This window comes from Populus alba, chromosome 11, assembly GCF_005239225.2.
Source record: "Populus alba chromosome 11, ASM523922v2, whole genome shotgun sequence".
Classification (NCBI taxonomy): Eukaryota; Viridiplantae; Streptophyta; class Magnoliopsida; order Malpighiales; family Salicaceae; genus Populus; species Populus alba.
In genome coordinates, this window is record NC_133294.1 from 6,564,327 (window position 1) to 6,586,462 (window position 22,136).

A 22,136-nucleotide genomic window follows, 5' to 3' on the forward strand; every position below is an offset into this window, starting at 1 on the left:
ATTTTATCATTTAATATTTGATTGGCTGAAAATGAGGCTTTATGGTTTTCCAGATATGATACTTGTAATCTAATGATTCAGGTCATGAATTTGAAAAATTAACGTGATTGCTATTTTTTTTGTTTTGACTTATTTTCTTTTTCGATTTCATCATACGATTTTTTTTAAAATAGGTTTTGTGATTTTCTTTGGTCTCTTTTTTATCAGGCCATCCCGATTGTGACTTGAATCACGGATTTGATGAGTTAACTTGGGTTGGCTCAACCGTTATCACCTGGGTTACAAGTTTGTCATAATCCAGGTTGACTTTGGCGGGGTTTTTGTTGTTCTTTTTTTACCCCATTTTGTCATTTCGTATTTAATTGGTTGAGTATTGAGCTACAACTTTTTTTTTCTAGGTTATCATGGTCATTTTTTTTTATTTGGTGTATTTATTGTTGTTGCCTAATTTTTATCATCTAATTAAAATAAAACCAACTTATTTGACCCTCTTGAGTCTATGACTTAAGCCATATTTTTTTTATTCTTTAAAACATGTTTATAGAACATGAACATTGTTTTTTATGCAAAAAGAAAATCTGCCCCATGGTGTAGTGCGAGTTCACTTCTAGAAGAAAATAATCATTGATAATTTACTTTTCAAAGTGTTTTTCACTTGAAAATGCATCAAGTAATATTTTATTATTATTTTTTAAAATATATTTTTGATATCAGCATATCAAAATAATTTAAAAATATATAAAAATTTAAATTTTAAGCAAAAAAATTTTCAAAATTTGTCTAACCCTCATTTGAAACACAATACCAAACAGGGGCTAGGTATTGTTATTTTTGCATTGTGTTCAACCACAGAAGAAAAAAAGAAGAAGCAAAATAGCTTATGTTTTGCATTTCATTCATGGAGACATGCTTTTTATTTATTTTGCATATAAAAATACATCTTACAATAATTTTAAACAAACACATATTTTTTAAAACCTATTTTTTAAGAATAAAACACAATTAAAAGAGTTTTTTTTCTAAACCTATTTTTTTTTAAAAAAAATTAAATTGGAACCCAAAAACTACTACAATACCAAGTACTAATATTAAACACTAGTAAACAAATGAACTAATATTAAACACTAGTAAACAAATGAACTACATAGCTAAAAACAAAAGTAAAGTATGTGTTTGGTATTTTAGTACAAGATACTTTTTATAAATATTTTTTATTTTAAAAATAAATAAAAAATAATTTGTTTGATGACATTTTTTTTTCAACATGAACACATCAATTAAAAAAATAACTAATTTAATATATTTTTTAAACAAAAATATTGTTTAAACAGATAAAAAATAAATACTATACCGCACATGATTATGTTATTTTTCCTCTCGCAAGGTTGATGGGTGAACAACAGGAGAGGTTGGGAATTTTTCCTTTTTAACGGGCAAAAGAAAAGAATAGATGGTCCTGTTATTTTTCCCTTAGGATCTAACGGTAACGGTAACGGGAAGGAGGAGAAGAAACAGGGGGCGGACAAATGAGGTCCAGGCAGAAGTCCAATAATTGTGACGTTTGTCAACAAAACAAAATTCAAGTCCCATCATCGTAATTCTCTCAAAACCAGAGGTTAGTTAATAAGAGCAGGAAAAAAAGAGAGGGGGGGCAGAGAACGGAAAGTAGATAGAGAGAGACCAAAACGAAAGAAAAAGGAGAGAGGAAAAGAATTGACAAAAAGAGAGAGAGAGAGAGATAGAGGGAGGAAGAAGCTGGAATCACATGGGCTTGTTGTAGTTGTTGTCTCTCTCTCTCTCTCTCTAACTTGTCACTCTCTCTCTCTCTCTTGTTCTCTTTGGTTTGCTGAGTCTTTCTTTCTGTCTTTCCTTCCTTTTGCCTTATCTATTATCGCCCCAACATCAAAATGATCTCTCAGCCTAATTTCTGAAACAAAAAACACACTTGACCTTTTCTCCATCCATGGCCGAAGATAAGGTATGTTCTATCTCTGTTTTTTTATTTTTTTTTTTTTTTTCTTTTTTTTTTTTCGGGAAATTATTACATTATCCCAGGAAAAAAATCAGACATTCGAGTGTTGGCTTTGTCTTATGTTTTTGTTTATCTAATGTTGGGTTTTAGAAGGTACGAGGTGGTTCTAAGAAGCTCTGTGCTTTTTTTTTTTTTTTTTTTTTAATTCTCAGCTTCCAAGCAGGTTTTCTCTTGCATTATTGTATGGATTTTTTAAGATCTGGGTTTTCTTTATTTTCCTGCGTTTTCTCAACTATCATCTTTTTTTTTTTGTTTTTAACAAAAAAATATCTTTTAGCTTCTTTGATGAGTGGAAATAGTTCTGTTAGAATAGATCTAGATGGTGAGCTCATACCATATAATTTGTATTTTTCTTATCATTTCTCCTTCTTCGTCATGCTCCAGGATCACTGTTTCCTCTAGCTATGCAATTGTTTTTTGTTTTTTCCCTTTTATAAAGCTTAATTATAGTTTTCATATAGATCCAAGATCTCTGATGTCCATATTTTCTTTTGTAGGAAATGAATGCCCGTGTTGCTGATGGGAACGATCCAGTCACCGGTCATATAATTTCGACAACAATTGGCGGTAAAAACGGAGAGCCAAAGCAGGTAATCATTCTTGGTGATACCTTTTTATTTCCGTTTCTGTTTTTTATGGTTGTTCTCTCATATACCGTGTTTATGATATGGTGTTGAAGAATCAACATATGATTAATGTTTTTGTTTGTGCAGACCATCAGTTACATGGCGGAGCGGGTTGTGGGAACAGGGTCGTTTGGTATAGTCTTCCAGGTATCCAAATGTGTTTATCTGCTGGAGGTATTGGCGATTATGTACGCATCCACAAATTGATCTATCTCTTGTTGTAGGCAAAATGTTTGGAATCTGGGGAGACGGTGGCGATAAAAAAAGTTTTGCAAGACAGAAGATATAAGAACCGAGAATTGCAGTTAATGCGAGTGATGGATCATCCTAATGTTATTTCGTTGAAGCACTGTTTCTTTTCTACAACAGATAACAATGAGCTTTTTCTTAACTTGGTTATGGAGTATGTTCCCGAGAGCATGTATAGGGTTTTGAAGCATTACAGCAATGCAAAACAAGCAATGCCACTTATCTATGTGAAACTTTACATGTACCAGGTAATTGCATCAGAAGTTGATTTGTTGCCTGTAATCCTTATGATATTAATGACTGGACCTTTTTTTGTCCAGATTTTTAGGGGACTGGCTTATATCCACACTGTTCCTAGAGTTTGCCATCGGGATTTAAAGCCCCAAAATCTCTTGGTATGCTTCTATACTGTTAAATGAATGTTAAAAGATGTTAGCTGTTATCTGAAGTCATTCTTGGCTGTCTACAGGTTGATCCTCTTACTCACCAGGTTAAGCTTTGTGATTTTGGAAGTGCAAAAGTGCTGGTATGCTGACTTTCTTCTAGTTTGCATTTCCTCATCTTTGCTTTGTGTGACTGCAACTCTTAAGCTCAAGGCAGTCTGTAGTGTTTTTTTTTTTTTTTTTGGGATATCAGCCTGGTTCTTAACCAAAAGAGAAATCAATGCAGTCACTGCTAATTCATGTTCCTTCTGTCTCCAAGAAATTATAAAATTCTGAAAATGAAAATTACCTGCAACATTGATGGAATGCTTGATGCATCCTTGTTTAATTAGTTTGTTGGTAATCACAGTGCATAACATAATTTGGTTTGATATCTGCATTGCTTTAATGGCTGAGATGAGGAACTTTTTTGTTTTGGTGGACTAAATACCATTTTAGCTGCCCATCTAGTTCTGCAAGTACATGGTTGTAGCTGCTTATAATAATTGAGTGACTACTAAAGTTGAAGCTCTGTTTTTACTAAAAAGCTTCAGTGCTATTGTGATAAGATCTGATTATTTTGCTTCTTATTCTTTTTCAATACATTGACAATCAAGGTTCCTGTGTATAGGTCAAAGGTGAAGCTAATATATCATACATATGTTCCCGATTTTATCGGGCTCCAGAACTTATATTTGGTGCCACTGAATACACGACATCAATTGATATATGGTCTGCTGGTTGTGTCCTTGCTGAGCTGCTTCTTGGCCAAGTAAGCAGTTTCTCCTTGCATTTTAAAATTGCTCTGTTTGACAATATTCCAAATTATAATTTTTACTTGACTGCTGGCCATTTGAATGCTTTTGCAGCCACTGTTTTCAGGAGAAAATGCTGTGGACCAACTTGTAGAAATTATCAAGGTATGTTTTGCTTATGGGTGCTTTAACTAATGCAATTCATATGATCACGAGCCAACTTCTTACATACTGCTTTACAGGTTCTTGGCACTCCAACAAGAGAAGAAATTCGCTGTATGAACCCAAATTATACTGATTTTCGGTTTCCACAGATAAAGGCACACCCATGGCACAAGGTATTCTTTCAGTTACTTTTTGTGAACAACTTTGAGGTGTTTTTTTTTTGTATTTCCTTTTCTCATACAGCTAAAATATTAGGTATTCTCTTGCAATGAAAAAGTTGGTGATCATTGAAGCACCATAATTTTCCTTGTATAATTTGATTTATAGCAGATTTTCAATCAGTTTTTCATTGCTTTAGGTTTTCCACAAGAGAATGCCTCCAGAAGCAATTGATCTTGCATCACGGCTGCTGCAATACTCACCAAGTCTCCGTTGTACAGCGGTGAGTTAAATTTCTTGCCCTTTCCTTGTATTTTTTTGCTCTCGACCTTTCTTTTTTGCTCTTGACCTTTCTTCTTCCCTTGCATAGATGTGTAAGATTCATGTTGAATATGGCAACTCCATGACAAATTTATCTTGTTAATAGCCGCCTGCAGTAAATTTTTAGCCATTAGTTTTTCTTTTAAAGAATCACAAATTTTGATGGCACTTTCTTTGTTCTGCTTGAGATGTAAGTTTGTCCACTGAAATTTGACAATTTACTTTTGAATCACAGTTAGAAGCATGTGCACATCCCTTCTTTGATGAACTCCGAGAACCGAATGCTCGCCTACCAAATGGCCGCCCTTTACCAGCACTCTTCAACTTTAAACAGGAGGTATGTCTACGCTCGGAATTTTTTTTCCTCATCTTTGCCTAATTAGAAAAGTAATATGCGAGGATTTCATGTGTAAGATGGAGTATGTTGGTAGTTGTGTGATTGGTTGTTTCTCTTTTTATTTGCAATTATTGTATTTTGTTATCTAATTCTTGTGCATGCAACTAGCTGTGGTAATTCTAATTGTTCACTCAATTTTATTGTTTCTGTTACAGTTAAATGGGGCTTCTCCTGAGCTTGTTAACAAGTTGATACCGGATCATGTGAAACGACAAATGGGTTTAAATTTAATGCACCTGGCTGGGACATGAGCAGTGAAGTGGTATGGGATTTGATATCTGGCAGTTATTTCTGTGATACAAAAGGGGGGAGTGCTATTTGTGTTTTGATCATCATGAGGTCTGACCAGCAACAATTCTCTCTACCAGGATATACCTAAAGGATCAGGCGGCTTGATAGCTGTACTTTCTTCATGTTTTCTTCTCCCACATTGTTTCTCCCATATCCCATCCCCTATTGTCAAATTCCTTTTTGTTAATGTACATGTTTGATAGTAAAGATAGCCTGAGGTGCACTTACCAGATAGCTACTAGCAAGAGGTAAAAGGTGAAGTGTTCATCCATATAGCTAGGAAGAAGGCCCCCAAATAGGAAGAAGGCAGAAAAGGGGTGGTGGGTGTTGGATGCGGTGGTGGATTGTTTTTTACTTGCCTGTGTTGTTTCCAATTAGCTTTTGGTGATTTGTGGTGGCTGACTTAAATTAATCTCAGACAATTGTCATCACTCCCTGTTTGTGCAGAAGTAATGCTATTGCGTTCTCTTGTAGCAACTGTACTTGCTCCAACCTTGTACTTCGACTTCAGATTTAATATTGGCATGTTTGTGTACATCACATGTTTCTGTTTGTTTGAACCAGAGTTCAGTTCTCTAGTTTTGCAAATCTGAATCTCAACATGTTTTAATCGCAGACAATTATCATCACATGTTCTAGCTTTATGATGTTCCAGCTGCAAGAATTTATCTGAGTCGATGCAGAAAATCATATGGGTTAGATGATTTGTGAAGAAGATTGCTGGTGATGTTTGGAGAGGTGGGTTGCTGATTATCAACAAACAAATGATTTCTGTAGCCTGTAATTCTTACGAAAGCATTAGTCAAGCCTGGGTGCTATGCACGTATGGTAACCATCCTTGCTGTCGGCTCGAAACACTTTCCTTTCTGAAGCAGAAATGTTGTATGTGGTAAAAATATCCGCACAAAGCGACAAGGCGTGGGAGAGCCGAACTTTGGATTCTTTAACTAACGGAGAGTTGATATATATATATATATATATTAAAAAATTTTTTTGTATTTTTATATATAAAAAACCTTTGAAGTGTAAATTGAAAAATTCATGGATTCATGAAATAAATCAAAAATGTATGTAATAAATAAAACAATATTAATGATAATTAAAAGTAAAATTTGAAAAATCAAAAGACATTATAAAAATTTTTTTTTTAAAATGGAATATTTACTTAGTTGGGTTTACTAAATTTATTTATTAATTTTTTTATTCAATTAAATGATATTAAAAATTAATATATATTAAATTGATTAAATAAAATAAATATTATGATAGATTGCACATATAAAAAAAAATTTATTGTAAAAAATAAAGTAATCTTTTAAAAATTTAAACATGAAAAACACCTTCATGAAACAATATCAATATAAAAAAAGTTAAATAAACTAAAACAATCTACAATCTCAATTTTAAAAAAGTTAAATAAGTTAAAAAAATTTTTTACAGATAAGTGATATTAATTAAAACATAAATTTAAAATTTATTTAAAAAAAGATATATCAAAAATTTATTTAAAAAAAGATATATCAACAAAGATATCAGTAGAAAAAGCAATATTATAAAAACAATTAATAGCTCAGTTGTTGTGGCTTAACTCGACAAACCCGTGATTCAGATCATAAACTCAACTTGATTCAATATTTTTTTCCTTTAAATTTATATTCAACATAAAAAAAAAGCAAAAAAAAAAACACAAATCAGCAGGGCCTACGACCAAACACATCTGGGACACTACAATAAAAAGCTTAGGATCACTGCGCACACACATGCGCTTTAAAAAAAGAGAGAAAAGGGCAAAAAAGAGCATAGATTGGCGAGCCTATGGCCCAGCACGCCTAGGACACTACAATGAAGAGCCTGGGGCACTATAATGAAGAGCCTAGGATCATTGGCGGGCCTTCAAGCCTAGGTGCATTGACGAGCCTAGGCTTATTTGTATTTTTTAAAAATTTTCTTAAAGGGATGAATAACAAGTTTTTTGAAAAAAAAAAAAAAAAAAGATGGTGACATGTCACCTGACAAGGCAGATAGATGACTTGTCGTTTATAAGCCCAAATTTTAGCAACAACTATGGTGGCTGAAAAATCAGAGCAGCTAGTTTTTTGGCCAAAAAACCCAATTTTCAAGCTATTGCAACCTAAAAATACCTTACAAACACTCTTATAACATCCACAAACCATTCCATCAACTTTAAACACTTAAAAAAATGGTATAAGAACCCAAAATCAAATCGATTTAGTTTTGGCTTTCTCGGCTCAAATTTAGTTTTTCATGCAACATCAAGGCTCTATACAACCACCATGAAGCCTCTCTCATTTCATCAAACTCATGGACACTAAGAAAATCTATTTTGGTATCTGGAAATTGAGTGAACGACGACTTTCTTTCTCATCGTTAGAATCTGGCAACCCTTTTTTCTCTCATCTCTCCAGCCAAGGACTTAAATATAATGCAAATGAACTTGTGTATCAAAATTGATTTTTTAAAATTTAAAGGGATCTAAATTGTATAAATTGCATTATTTTTAAAGATCGAGGACCTAAATGTATTTTCATTTAATCTTTGGCATGCTACCCAGTTTGAAACTTTTTTCATTTTGGTCCCTCTTATTTCAATTTCACTATTGACTAAGAATTCAGAAGCAATTGACATTTAATTAAGATTAAATTGTACAAAATAAAACTTTAAGGACCAAAATGAATTATTAGAAAATGAATAATAAGTTCACAATGTTGTGTGTGTGTGTGTGTGTGTGTGTGAACAATGATTAGTTATAGGAAAAACCTCATGCCTTTTAGTTTATAGTTAATGTTAAGGCTTGGCTTAAAAAGTGAGTAAAGAAGATCAAAGAAAAAGAAAGTATTAGAAGAATAAGGAAAGAGAAACTGGAAATGAGTTTTTATGTTATTGCTTCAAAATCATGAGATTACAATGGTATTTATACACTGTTATTGATTAGCTAACTAACCTTTTTACCATGTATTCATTGTAACTAACTCCTCCTAACTATTTCTAATTGACTACTAACATATTATCCACGTGGCAATTAGAATTCTAGTTATGCTTCTTTCTCTTTCTAGAACAATAACCTATTATCTTCTTTATTCAACATGTTTTCTTTATGCTTCATGTCAAAATTGTAACAATATTATTCCTTTGAATTGATTCTTGTCCTCGAGAATCTGTATTGGACTCAGGGATTTTGACATTAATTTCTTTCAAATGTTTTCACGTTGTATCTTTTAGAAATAAGTTTGACCATTAAATCATATCAAGTATTGCTGCTTTGTTTCATTTTTTTCATTATCTTTCTATCCAATACTACAAAATAAAAAACATTCACTCTTCCATCTTCATCAATTACTAGTAATCTAGCAGACACTACATCTCTCTCTCATTTTTTTCTTAAATGGAGAAACATGAAATACATGATGTATTAAGCTTCCCTTAAGCAATTTCAGTTTGTAGGCTACTGCTCTTACCTTTTTAATGATTGGATAAGGTTTGTAGTACTGTGAATTGAGTTTGAAGTTCTTCCTTAAAGCCACATTACCTTGCTTGTATGGCTGTAACTTCAAAAACACCTAATCACCTTATATGAACTCTTTTTCAATCCTACCTTTATCAATCTTCTATTTTATCATGTGCTTGGTTATTTCCAACTATTTTTTTCAACATTTTATCCATGTTAACTTGTCTTTCCATTAACTCTTCCACAATAGCTACTGAGGTAGATTCTTGATTAACCATTGCTCTGTTTAGAATATAGTAACCATATAGAGTTTGAAAAGGACTCATTCCTATGGCTGAATGACAACTATTGTTGTACCATCAATGCCTAAAAATACCATCTCTTAAGATTATGCGTAGTCATGCACCTAAGATAGATCTCTAAGAATTGATACACCCTCTCAAATTGCTCATATGTTTAAGGGTGATACAATGCGCTCATTAATAATTGAAATCCTAGCTTTTTAAATAGTTCTTTCTAGAAATATACTGGTGAGAATTTTGTCTCTATCAGTAACAACTATTGCAAACAATCCATGAATCTTATAGAAGTGGTCTAAGAACAATTAAGCCACATCCTATGATTTGAAGGGATAAGTTAAAGCTATAAAATGTTCATACTTAGTAAACTTTCAACTTTTACCATAATAGTATTCTTTCCTTTAGACTTGGGCAATCCTTCTATAAAGCCTATGTTTATAGTTTTCCATGTACCATTGGGAATTAACAATGATTGAAATAACCTTGGATAAACTACTTTTTTAACCTTAGTTTGTTTCCACATATTATATTCCTCTACAAACTATTTCACCATCTTTTTCATTGTAGGCTAGTAAAAATTAGCCTCTAGTCTCTTATATGAATTAGAATTCTAGCATGTCCACCCATATAGGAATCATACATGGCCTTAACTAGTTTTTCCTTTAATTCTCCCTTTTGTCCCATAACTATTATGAATTTATACCTTAAAACTTCATCTTCGTAAATGTACTTATGCATTTATTAGCATCAGTCATTTTACTAACAATGATCTCATACAACAATGGAACACCTTTATATACCTTATAGACCTCCTCATACCAAACTGGCAAAACTTCGATTAGTGCACTAAAATTGCTAACTTTTTTAATATGAACTTGATTACAGCTTCTTCTAGAAAGAGCATCTGTATCAATATTTGCCTTGCCCTTTAAGTTTAAAATCTAATATCTTAATCCCAACAACCTATACTTTATTATTATTATTATTATTATTATTATGAAGTATGAAATTTTTAATCCAAAAAATACTTAAGGTTTTTATGAATTTATCTTGCTCTAAATAATTCCTTCATTTCTCCATTACCATTAAGATTCCCAAGTATTCTTTTTCATAAACGGATATCTCTATATACTTAGGACTCAATGCCTTATTAAAGAAGGCTAAAAGGCATACTCTTCTGGCTCAACACTACTCCTAGTCTAAAATCACAAACATTAATTTTTAAGATAAAAGCCTTATTGAAGTGAGTCAAAACATCAGAGCTTTATAGAGTGCCTTTTTAAGTTGGTCAAAAGCTTTTTGAGCCTTTTCATTCCATCCAAAATGATTTTTCATTAGCAAATTTGTTAATGGCCTTTTAATAATCCTAAATTGTCTGATAAACTTCTTATAGTAGCAATAAGACTTAGGAATCCTCTAAGCTCTTTTTAAGAAATGTGGCATAATCCAATCCTTCACTAATTTTATCTTTTTACTATTAGTTGCAACAACTCCTTCTACTAAAATCGCATGCCTCAAATACTCCATCTAATGTTCACTTGCACATTTGGACTTCTTTTCATATAATTTGTTAGCATTTAAAGGTTCTAATACATGTCTCAAATGATTAACATGTAATTTATAAGTAGATTTATAAATCAATATGTCATAAAAAAAATAACAAGATAAACTTCCTAAAAAATGGTTCTAATATGTTATTCATTAGTGCTTGAAAAGTAGCATAAGCATTTATCATCCCAAATGGCATTACTTTGAACTTGTAATGCCATAAAGAGTTTTGAATGCAGTCTTCTCAATATCTTCTTTATTCATTCTTATTTGATGATATCTATATCTTAAATGTAGTTTGGAGAAGAACCTAAAACCATGCAATTCATCCAAAAGATCATTCATGAGAGGGATTAAAAACTTGTTCTTGGTAGTTATGTCATTGAGTTGCCTATAGTCCATGTAAGATTTTCATGTATTGTCTTTCTTCTTCACAAGCAACATTGGTGAAGCAAATGGATTGGTATTGTGTTGAATTATTCCATTTGTGAGCATCAATTTCACCAATTTCTCCATCTTTTTTTTTTTTTTGTGTATAAAGGAAATTTTGTAAGGTTTGATGTTCTTAGGTTGTGATCTTGGCTTTAAAGGAATCTTATAATCAAGCTTCGTAGGAAGGGGCAAAGTCCTTTGATCCTTAAATACTACTTTAAGCTCCTCTTATAGTGTTTTAATATTTGCAGTTTCTATTGATTTTCTTGATTATTCAATTACTTCTAAGGAAAAAGAATTGTCTAACAAATCCAAACAAGTTATCTTTGCAGTTTTTTATACCCTTTCTATTGTTTTTCACTTGCAATCCTGTTTCTTTAGTAATGTCCTTCAATTTTATTATTTTGCCTTCCTTTTTAAAAGATAACTTCATCTTAATAAAATCAAAAGGTATTGGAAAATATACTTTTAATCATTGTACTCCCAGTACTAAATAACATCTGCCTAGTTTGAGTATCCTTAAGTATACATTGAATTCATAACCATGCATAAACCAAGTGAATAAATGATTTTATGCATCGCATAACATGATATTTCCATTTGCCACTATGACTGCCAATAAAATGGTCTTTCTAATAACAACTTCCTATCATTTAATTACATATTCACTGATGAAACTATGAGTACTTCTAACATCAATTACGATTATAAGATCTTTTTCTCTACAACTACCTCTAATACTAACTGTATCATAAGCATAACTCTCAACTAGAACATTTAATGATAACCCAAACTTATTAAATTAATAAATCTAAATATTTTATATGATTAATACTACCTATTCAAAAAACTTTAATTGATTGATATAGATTAATTTTTTGTTATGATAAATTGATGAAATTATAGCTGACTCGATAGCTGCTTCAGCAACTGCGATAGATATAACAAAAATTAATAAAATATCTCATATCCTTTAATTCAATTTTGTTGTTTTCCTTATCATCATTCCCCATTTCTTCTTCAACTTCCTTAGATTCATCTTTTCCATTCTTCATTCCTTCGATCATTTGTAGTCTTTTATTATTATATTGATGTCCTGACACAATTTATCTCCATCTTAAAGCATTGTTTAAAATCTTTTTCTTTGCTCATACAAGTTATTATAAGGATGGTTTCCAAGATTCATTCTTGAAATTATATATACATATTTTTTTTTTCAATTAGATGAATTTCTTATTTTGTTAGATTAAATATCTTGATTTATATTTATTTTTTATTCTCTTTTGGTTATTCTTAACTATTTTTTTTGTTTATTTATATAAATAATTATTAATTTATTTAATTCGATATTTGCATAGGCTTTTTAATTTATACTTTAATTTTTTATATAAAAAAATATATTAAAACAACCTATATATCAGGCATTTTTTTTAAAAAAACTTACAACATGCAAGAACATGAGTTTGATGGCTAATGTGTAGTTGTAGTTGCTAATCATCCTTTGTTACGAAACGATGGCGTTTCAAATTTGCCCCCGACATACTCCCAAGTACATGTATTTTCGCGTCAGAGCGAGGGCTCCTAGGTCACAAACTCAAAAACAAATATATATATATATATATATATATATATATATATATATATATATAAAGGACAGCTGGTGTAGATTCAACTGAGTCGATGAAACAGGTCTCAACGGCCATGACTTATTGTATTATATATTTATTATTATTAATAAAGAAAAATATCGAAGGACAGTTCATGTAGATTAATCAATTTAATGATTAGCTCTAGTATAAGAGGGAAAGGAGGGAGACAAGGGGAGCGCCCCTGTTTTGTCCGAATCTCGAGGTTGTCCAAACCATATCGGAGCCATTCTTCTTGTCTTTCACGATCTTCCATCACGCCAATAAAAGAAATCGCGTTTCTTTTTTTATTGTATTGTATATTTATCATTTCCCTTCTTACGTGTAGAAATTAGAAAGATTAAATAAAATATAGAGGGGTAGTAAGCAGCTAGCAGGTAGGCGTTTGACTCCAGGACATGAAGACAACACCCGAATCCACTTAGTCGTTTTATCGGCCCCTTTCCTTTACTCCTGTCAGAAAAAGAAGGGCAGTGTTTGGTTGGCTTCCTCATCGGGACAGAAAGTAACATGGCGGCCATTTTGTTCCGTGCCTTTTTAGTAATATTTTGGGTGCGTTTAACTCAAGCAACCGATGCTCTTCTTTCTCCAAAAGGTGTTAATTATGAAGGTATGACCTTCGAACTCCATTTTCAATTCAAAATGATCCAGCATTGCACTTCCATGGAAGTTTGTTACTATTAGTTTGTGTTTCATTTCTGTCCTTGTTTTTTTTACTTTGTGGGTTTCTGAATTCAGTGGCAGCATTGATGGCTGTGAAGAGGGAAATGAGAGATGAGACAGGTGCAATGAATGGTTGGGATTTGAACTCTGTTGATCCTTGCACTTGGAATATGATTAGTTGCTCTATTGAAGGCTTCGTCATCTCCCTGTAAGTGAGGAACCTTTTTTTTTTTTTGGTTTAGTAATAAAATTTTTGTATTTTTAATATTTTTATTCTGGATATTGTTGTTGCTAGTGAAATGGTTAGTGTGGGATTATCAGGAACTCTTTCGTCTGGAATTGGGAATTTGATTCACCTAAGGACAATGTGAGCTGCTACTTCTTTCTTTCTCAGAGTTCTTCACTCGATTGGTACATGGATGTTTCTGCTATTAATTGTTTGTTTCTGGGTATAAGCTAATAATTGGATAGTCTTATGGCTATTAAAAAATTGCTGTTATGACGATTACTATTAACTGGTCTGACTCAATTTGTCAGGTAGGAAATCCAAATAGGAAATTTGAAAATCTTTTCTGTGTGTAATAATTTATGAGCCTTGGTATTGCAAAACCATGCTATTCGTTTGAGTTCGTTGATAGTTTATCCAGAATGATGTTCTTTTTTGTTCCGGTTACTTGACATAAATGCAACCGATTGAAGTCTTGATATTGTATTTTGCATTAGCTATCTAATGTTCATGATCTGTACTTGCAGGCTATTGCAGAACAATCATTTATCTGGTCCCATTCCAGAAGAGATAGGAAAGCTTTCAGAGCTTCAAACGCTTGACCTCTCAGGTAACCAGTTCGGTGGTGGTATTCCGAGCTCTTTGGGCTTTCTGACCCATCTAAGTTACTTGTGAGTTTTGCTTGACCTCAACACATGGCATTTATATTCCTGTTGGTTTCCTGTCATGTTTCTTCTGGTAGTTCGTGTGTGTTATTTAACATGCGAACTTTTCCAGGCGACTCAGCAAAAACAATTTATCTGGACAGATTCCAAGGCTGGTGGCCAATCTTACTGGACTTTCATTCTTGTATGTGGACCCACTTGTCAACTATATTTCCTCATACAGTTTATGTAAATCTAACTTTTCTTCCAAATTCTTGGCAGGGATTTATCATTTAACAATCTTAGTGGTCCAACTCCAAAAATATTAGCTAAAGGTTACAGGTGAGATCTTGCTTAGAACTGTATTTATGGAAAAATGTTATTTTGTTGATTCTTAAATGCCTCTTTTTTTTCCTGTGATTTTTCTTAGAAGTTTTGACTGAAAATTGTGCATTTATTGCTCATTTAGGAACCTTAGGTGGTTCTGGGCTAGCATTGATCCAGTATAATGGATCTTTGCAGAGACTAAGATTTATTATCTGATATAGTTGAGCTTGCTAAATGCTTGCAATTAGCAAGTAAATTGTTTGAAATGCTGGTTTCATTTTCTACTGCTGTTTCCTTTTCATCACAGTGTTAGAAACTTCTCGTGGAAGGAAAAACAATTCAATATCTGCTTGCAATGGTTGGATGGGAGTTGATAACTTTGAGTCTCAATAATGTTTACCTTCTGTTTGCAGCCATTTGATAGTGTGCATGTTTATTGCAGTATTACAGGGAATAGCTATCTTTGCACTTCCTCACATGCACAAAATTGCATTGGTATCTTGAAGCCAGTGAACGGTAATGCACTCTAACCAGTTAAATAGTTCTGTTAAAGAGATGGACTTTAAAAATGTGACTACAAATTCTTGATGTCCTGCTTGCAGAGACAGTTTCATCTGAGCAAGCCAGCAGTCATCATCGGTGGGTGCTCTCTGTTGCCATAGGTGCCAGCTCCACCTTTGTGATTTCTGTAATGCTGCTTGTCTGTTGGGTGCATTGTTATAGATCTCGTCTACTCTTCACATCATATGGTACTTCCAAACTGAGATGCCTTTGTAAATTTCCTAAATGAAAATAGATCATGAAAAACAATGTGATTAATTGTGATCATTGCATTTTGCAGTGCAGCAAGATTATGAATTTGATATTGGTCATTTGAAGAGGTTTTCGTTCCGTGAACTACAAATTGCTACAAGCAACTTTAGTCCAAAAAATATCTTAGGGCAAGGTGGATATGGAGTGGTTTACAAAGGATGTCTCCCAAATAAAACCTTCATTGCAGTTAAAAGGCTGAAGGATCCAAATTTTGCTGGAGAAGTGCAGTTTCAAACTGAAGTGGAAATGATTGGCTTGGCTCTACATCGAAACCTCTTAAATCTATATGGATTCTGTATGACACCTGATGAGAGGTTGCTTGTTTATCCTTATATGCCAAATGGCAGTGTCGCTGACCGCCTGAGAGGTTTGTCTCATTTTACTTGTTCAAACTCTACTATTAGTTCATTTGGGCAAGTAAGATTTATATTATCCTCCGGTTCTAATGGAAATGAAGGTAGTTTCTCATTAAAATTTACAGCAATAAACAGTTGGTGAAAATTTAGCATTTAAGTCCATGCTCCACAATAGTTCTTTGAAGAAACTGTTCTCTTTCTTTTTTGCAGCTCAAAATGATCTTCTTATCCCTCATCCAATGTATCTCAGATTGTGATCATGACCTCAAATGGTCATGTTTTGGTTCTTCAACTAGAAAATCATGCCAAGTCTTTCTCTAGTTATATTCTTGTTAAATAATAATATAAATCATATTTTGGGACTTCGCTTAATAGCTTAAGTTTTTAGGTTGAGATGATTTTTTGACATAGTATCATAGCTTTAATTACCAAGTGGTCATGAGTTCGAATTTCACCATCCCTATTTATTTGATAAAAATCAAGCATATGATAATATGAGCCTAAACAAATTTCAAGTTTAAAGGGCTTTCACTTAAGAGAGTGTGTAAGATAATATTATAAATTATTCTTGGGATCTCACCTAATAGCTTAAGCTATTGGGTTGGGATAGTTCTTTGACAATTCTAAACTTTTTTTAATACCATTTCTATAAGATTTTAGTAAATTTTGTGGCTGCATCTTTATATTGAATGTTGAATAGTGTTGGTGATTGGTCAATAAACAAGCTCTTATTCACTGTTGTTGTTCAAACTGTTTTTATATTTCTCTTTGTTACTTCAACCAAAATGAAACCAATTAGAGGTGGTGAATTTGGTTCTATTACTTTATTATTTGTACAATTTTCCTTTGCAGAGACTTGTCGAGAAAAACCGTCTTTGGATTGGAACAGACGGATACACATTGCCCTTGGGGCTGCTCGCGGACTTCTATACTTGCATGAACAATGCAATCCAAAGATAATTCACAGGGATGTTAAAGCTGCAAACATTTTGCTTGATGAAGGTTTTGAAGCTGTAGTTGGGGATTTCGGTCTTGCTAAGTTGTTGGATCTTAGAGATTCACATGTCACTACTGCAGTGCGAGGGACTGTAGGACACATTGCACCTGAGTATCTTTCAACTGGGCAATCATCTGAGAAAACTGATGTTTTTGGATTTGGCATACTACTTTTGGAACTCATAACAGGGCAAAAGGCATTAGATGCTGGAAATGGTCAAGTTCAGAAGAGAATGATTCTTGACTGGGTAAGTTATTTCTCTGCATTGTACTCTATCACTGAATTTACAATTTACAAGCATCTCGCTCTTCCTGTATTGAGGTAATGGGAGCCTGTATTCCAGTTGATCTATGATTGTGGCTGTAATTGTACTTAATCATAATATCCATAACTCAAATGTTTGATTGCTGTGATAGGTAGCATCAAACTGTAGAAGGTGTCTGAAATTGAAATCAAAGAATGATTGCCAAAAACCTGAATATTCTAAAATCAAATGTGCAAATTGTGTAGAGATATCTAGTCATGCCTCATTCTCTAGGCATTTACTGGAAATTATACTACTTGCTTGTTTTGGGCTGCTTTGCCTTTAATTGCTAGTGTCATGTTGAGGAATGGGTCTTTTATACCCGCTTAATAAATTCTCAAGGATGGAGGATTACCTTGGCTATCAACTGATTTAAGTCACTTGTAAATTACCTGTAACATACATCGTCTAGCTATATGATTACTTTCTGGTGACTGGAAACTATAAATTATTTTCATCTTAACTGCTATTTCAAGATAACCACAACACTGAATTATAATCCACCATATGTTCTCGTAATGTGCTGCATTAAATATAAATTTGTAAATGGTGGTTGAATTATACAGGTTAGAACTTTGAATGAGGAGAAGAGGTTGGAAGTGCTAGTGGATAGGGATCTGAAGGGATGTTTTGATGCGTTGGAGCTGGAAAAAGCTGTGGAGCTGGCTCTGAAGTGTACTCAGTCACATCCTAACCTTCGGCCAAAGATGTCAGAAGTCTTGAAGGTCCTGGAAGGTCTTGTTGGGCAGTCAGCTATGGAAGAATCACAAGGAGCACCTAATATTGGTGAGGTAAGGGCATGCAGTTTCTCGAGGCATGATAGAGATGTTCATGAGGATTCTTCTTTCATCATTGAAGCAATGGAGCTTTCAGGACCACGGTGACCAAGTATAGTTTTCCTTTCCTGACATCAGCGCAAACTATTTTTTTCGTTTAGTATGAATTAGTATAATTTTCCCTTTCTGAATTCAACTGTAAATGAGTTTTGCATTTAGTAGGATGCCATTTTACATATAAAAGTATGTTCTTTTATTCTCTGCATTTTGCAGTGGGGATTGGGTTGGTCAGAAGGGAGCCAAAATGTTCTTAAATTTGGTTTGTGGATATTGAGATAAACCTGGGTCGGTGATAGGTCCCTCAGTTGAAAACAATTAGCAGAACCAGTCACAAACTGAGCACTTCCTTGTAACTGAGATTTACTCACTTCCTTCTACTGAAATGTTTCGTTTTGCATGGTAGGATATGCTCATGTCCAATTCGAAAGTTTATACATAGGTGGGTTCATCCTCGTACTTGATTCTCTACACAAGATGTGAAAGTCTTATGTTTATCCTATCATGGAAATACTGCACCTCGTGATTATAATAGACAGAAACTTCAAACAATACACTCCAAATTGTCTTCAGAGCCATTAATTTTCATGAAGAGCACGCCTCCAGCTTACATGGTTAGGCTAGAAATGACAAAATTAAGTGACATCCACTCTTGCTGATGATCCTTCACCCTCCTTCACCCATCAGACGACTTGATTAATGACTAGCTGTCAATGCACATGCCATCTCTACAATTTGCTGCTAGGCCATTGGCTTGTCCTCATAATTGAAGGCCGCTACGTGGACAACCTGGCTGGCACCTATCAGTAGGCCCTACTGTCCTTTGCTTATGATGAAGGGAATCTGGTCATCTTCGTGCACAAGCAGGGAGGGGTTCATATGCACTTGTGATGATGCCCTATTGCCCTGGGTCCAAATGCCACCAGTTGTCGCATTGAAAGGATACATGGTAATTATATAGATTTTGACCTCGAACGCCCCAAGTATCACTCAAGTTTTGTCCTGGTTCTGCACTCTTCTTTAATCATGGCGATGGTTGGTACCCACCGCTATCTCCATGGTTTCACCATCGGACTTTCAAGCAATGGTTGGTCCTTCAATCGCGCAGATGGGACAACAGAGGGTCCAGAACCTTAAATGTTCGAAGCTAATTGGGTGGTAACTTCCAGAACTCAAGTATACCTACCCTAGGTGAACATCAACTCATTAATTTATTTATTTAAACAGCAGTAGCAAATGAAAGAGGACTTTTGTTCTTGATTCGTTTCCAGCATCCAGTTCTTTATTAAAGTAAAAGAAAAGAACAAAAGAAAGGGTGGCAGATGGCATGCACGTAAAGAATATTTCGATGCTCTCCGTGGAAGAAACCTGGGAGGGAGTGTGATACTGATACCAACTCCTGTAAGCAGGACAGCATCTATGGAAAACGATGGCAAGCTTTTCATCACCTGAGCATCCCGGGCCTCCTCAGTTTTTGGTTCTTGGATTGCTCGAGACAGCAGCTTCCCCGCTTTGCCCCTTCAAAACGTTACGTTTGGATTCATACGCTCAGAACATAACATTAATTAATTCTTTGCGTGTCTTCTGTTGTTTCCATTCTTTGTCATTTATTTTTGCTAAATTCAAATTACATGAAAGATTATATCATTTACGTTTCAGTTTCCTCTTTTTCCACACTTTTAGCAATTTGAGGCATTTTATTTTACGTAATTTTGTACGTCAAAGATACTTCTTACTATTTTTATGTGAGTAACTGTTGATATAAATAAAAAAAATTACAAAAACAGAAAACTAAATTAAATGAGTTTTTTACCGTGACCCTAGATAAAAAAAAAACATTGTGGATTGAAATAGTACAAATATAATTTTTTCTTGTTGAAAAAATGATTAAGTCTAAGATACATTTGTTATTGCAAAATTGATGAGGTACAAAATAATCTGAACATGTTTTTGTTAATGTATAATGACTCTTTTTGTCCTGAAAAGCAAAAAAAATCTTTGGGTGAGGGGCTCTTTTGTCTTTTTTTTTTTTAATTTAAATGAACGATAGTTATGATCATGCTTTGGAAGAGAAAAAAAAAATGCATAAAAAGGCTTTTTCATCTTTTTTTTAACTGTAAAATGAGGGAATTAACCTTTCCAATTTGAAAAAAAAGAGGTTATTTGTCAGAGTGTTTTGATTTTTTTTTGTTTGGTTTGTTGTTATTTTAAGGTTTTGTTAGGGGCAACTTGATGATTTTAAGTTTTAAATATTATTTAAAAAAGTTAGTGATGCATGTGTTTCACACCTTAGCGTGTCATGGCCTCCGTGCCATTCAAGTGGCGTGTGAGGGACCGTGTGGTGGCCGAAGTCTTGCTCCTATCACAATGCTGAGAGTGGCGCGTCAATCTCTTTCTGGCAGTGTGGCATGTCCTCAAGGAGAAGGTTTGGTTGGGCTGCGGTGGAGGTTTTTTCTTTCTTCTCTTTTTTTTCTCTCATTCCTAGAAAAACACACTCGAATGAAAAAAATAATTGTGTCCTCTGGTTTGTAGTCTTATTAATTTTAGTCATCTTTCTTTTAATTACTATTTAATTTATTTGGCTTTGGATACTTTTTGAAGTTTAGATTTTTTTTCAATTTCATCCTTAAGCATTTTATTCAATTTGATTTTTTTATTCGATTTGATCCATCTACTTTTAATTACTCTGTTTTTGTGCCTTATACTTTTCTTGATTATGTTTTTTTTGCTTGTAATTTCTTCCTTTTTGATTTTATTGCATTTGTTTTTTTAATTTATTTTTTGTTATCATACTTTTTATTGCTATATTCTTATCATTTTTTTTATTTATCTTTTTATTAATTTTGTCCCTCAATATTGAATTGCATTTGGTTTTTTATCCAGTTCGGGTCTTCATTCTTTCAATAACTTTTTTTTATCCTTTTCTTAGTTCTTTTTTTCCCCAATTTATCCCCTAATTATTTTCTTTCATTTTTTTATATCATGTTTGGTTTGCATTATTTGGGTTTTAAATTATTTTACGGTTGGATATTTTACTTTATTATTTTTTTATGATCGCCTTCCAATTGGGCATTTCTTTATCGAAAATTAATTTTTTTTTTTAAATTCATCATTTAACATTTGGTTATTAAGCCCTTAGCTTTATTTTTTTTGTGCCTTTTTTTTATTGAGCTATCACGATCACATATTCCAGATAATAGGTTAATCAAGTTAACCATGGTTGCCTTAGGTTTTTTTTTTTCTAGGTTTTTATTTATGAAATTGATTTGTTTTTTTGAATAATCTCATACTTTGACATTAAATTATTGACCTTTGAGCTATATGATTTTTTTTTATTTTTTTTTGTTAGGTTATCTCGAGTGCGAGCTAATCAAGTTAACCTGAATTAGCTTGTATTTTCTTACTCAATATCTTTTTATTTAACTTCGATCCTTTTTGCTAGGTTTTTCTTTTGGAAGTCTATTTTTGTTTATCCCCATCTCAAGTTGTGAGTGGCAAGTCAATCGAGTTAACATGGGTTGACTTGGATTTTTTTTCTTATTTTTTTATGATTTTTTTTTAATTTCATCATTTTGTTTAAATCATTTACCTTTGAGCTTTGTCATTTTTTGCTTCTCCTTTTGTTTTGTTATTCTGAGAGCGAGTTGGTCAGGTTAACCCAGGTTAGATTGCATTTTCATTCAAAATGTTTTTTTTAATTAACTTGGATTTTTTTTGTTAGGCCTTTTTTTTAGGTCTAATTTTCTTTTTATCTCGATCACATGTCGTGTGTGGTGAGTGAGTCAACTTAACCCGGTTTGACTCAAATTTTTTCCACTGATTTTTAATGACTTTTTTCTTTTTAATTTCATCATTTTTCATTAACTTATTTTGCCTTGAACTTTGTTATTTTTTTCCCCACTTTTCTTATTGTAAGATTATTCCAAGAGTGGGTTGGTAAAGTTAACCCGGATTAGCTTGAGGTTTTTATTTATTTATTTATTGAACTTTGGTTCTTTTACTAGGTCGTCCTTTTTAATCTCAGTCTCATGTTGCAGGTAGTTAGTTTGTCAAGTTACCCTGAGTTGACTTGGGTTTTCTTCTTTGATATTATATTTTTTGAAGTTTATTTTTTTTTATTTTTATCTTTGACATTAGATTATTAGGCCTTGATGTTTACAATTTC

The 22,136-nt window shown here is 33.0% G+C and overlaps 2 protein-coding genes across 6 annotated transcripts; both read left to right on the plus strand.

Moving 5' to 3' along the window:
* Positions 1-1,659: 1,659 nt before the first annotated feature.
* On the plus strand, positions 1,660-5,952 carry LOC118051876 (shaggy-related protein kinase eta). Its single transcript, XM_035062634.2, has 12 exons — positions 1,660-1,978; positions 2,530-2,622; positions 2,746-2,805; positions 2,883-3,155; positions 3,228-3,302; positions 3,377-3,433; positions 3,961-4,101; positions 4,199-4,249; positions 4,327-4,422; positions 4,608-4,691; positions 4,965-5,066; positions 5,282-5,952. Exons 1-12 carry the CDS (start codon positions 1,964-1,966, stop codon positions 5,375-5,377), a joined length of 1,143 nt encoding a protein of 380 aa, XP_034918525.1. The 5' UTR covers positions 1,660-1,963; the 3' UTR covers positions 5,378-5,952.
* A 6,940-nt stretch (positions 5,953-12,892) lies between these two features.
* On the plus strand, positions 12,893-19,630 carry LOC118051874 (probable LRR receptor-like serine/threonine-protein kinase At5g45780). 5 transcript variants are annotated; one of them, XM_073412309.1, is made up of 13 exons: positions 12,893-13,418; positions 13,547-13,679; positions 13,767-13,838; positions 14,225-14,368; positions 14,475-14,546; positions 14,624-14,683; positions 14,976-15,026; positions 15,111-15,184; positions 15,271-15,417; positions 15,510-15,848; positions 16,690-17,081; positions 17,705-18,026; positions 18,378-19,630. In XM_073412309.1, exons 1-12 carry the CDS (start codon positions 13,319-13,321, stop codon positions 18,020-18,022), a joined length of 1,902 nt encoding a protein of 633 aa, XP_073268410.1. In that variant the 5' UTR covers positions 12,893-13,318; the 3' UTR covers positions 18,023-18,026; positions 18,378-19,630. The 5 variants fall into 5 exon arrangements, with proteins under 5 accessions (XP_073268410.1, XP_073268409.1, XP_073268408.1 ...); XM_073412308.1 differs by lacking the exon at positions 18,378-19,630 and adding an exon at positions 18,188-18,371; XM_073412307.1 differs by lacking the exon at positions 18,378-19,630 and having other exon boundaries at positions 12,896-13,418; positions 17,705-18,173.
* Positions 19,631-22,136: the final 2,506 nt, after the last annotated feature.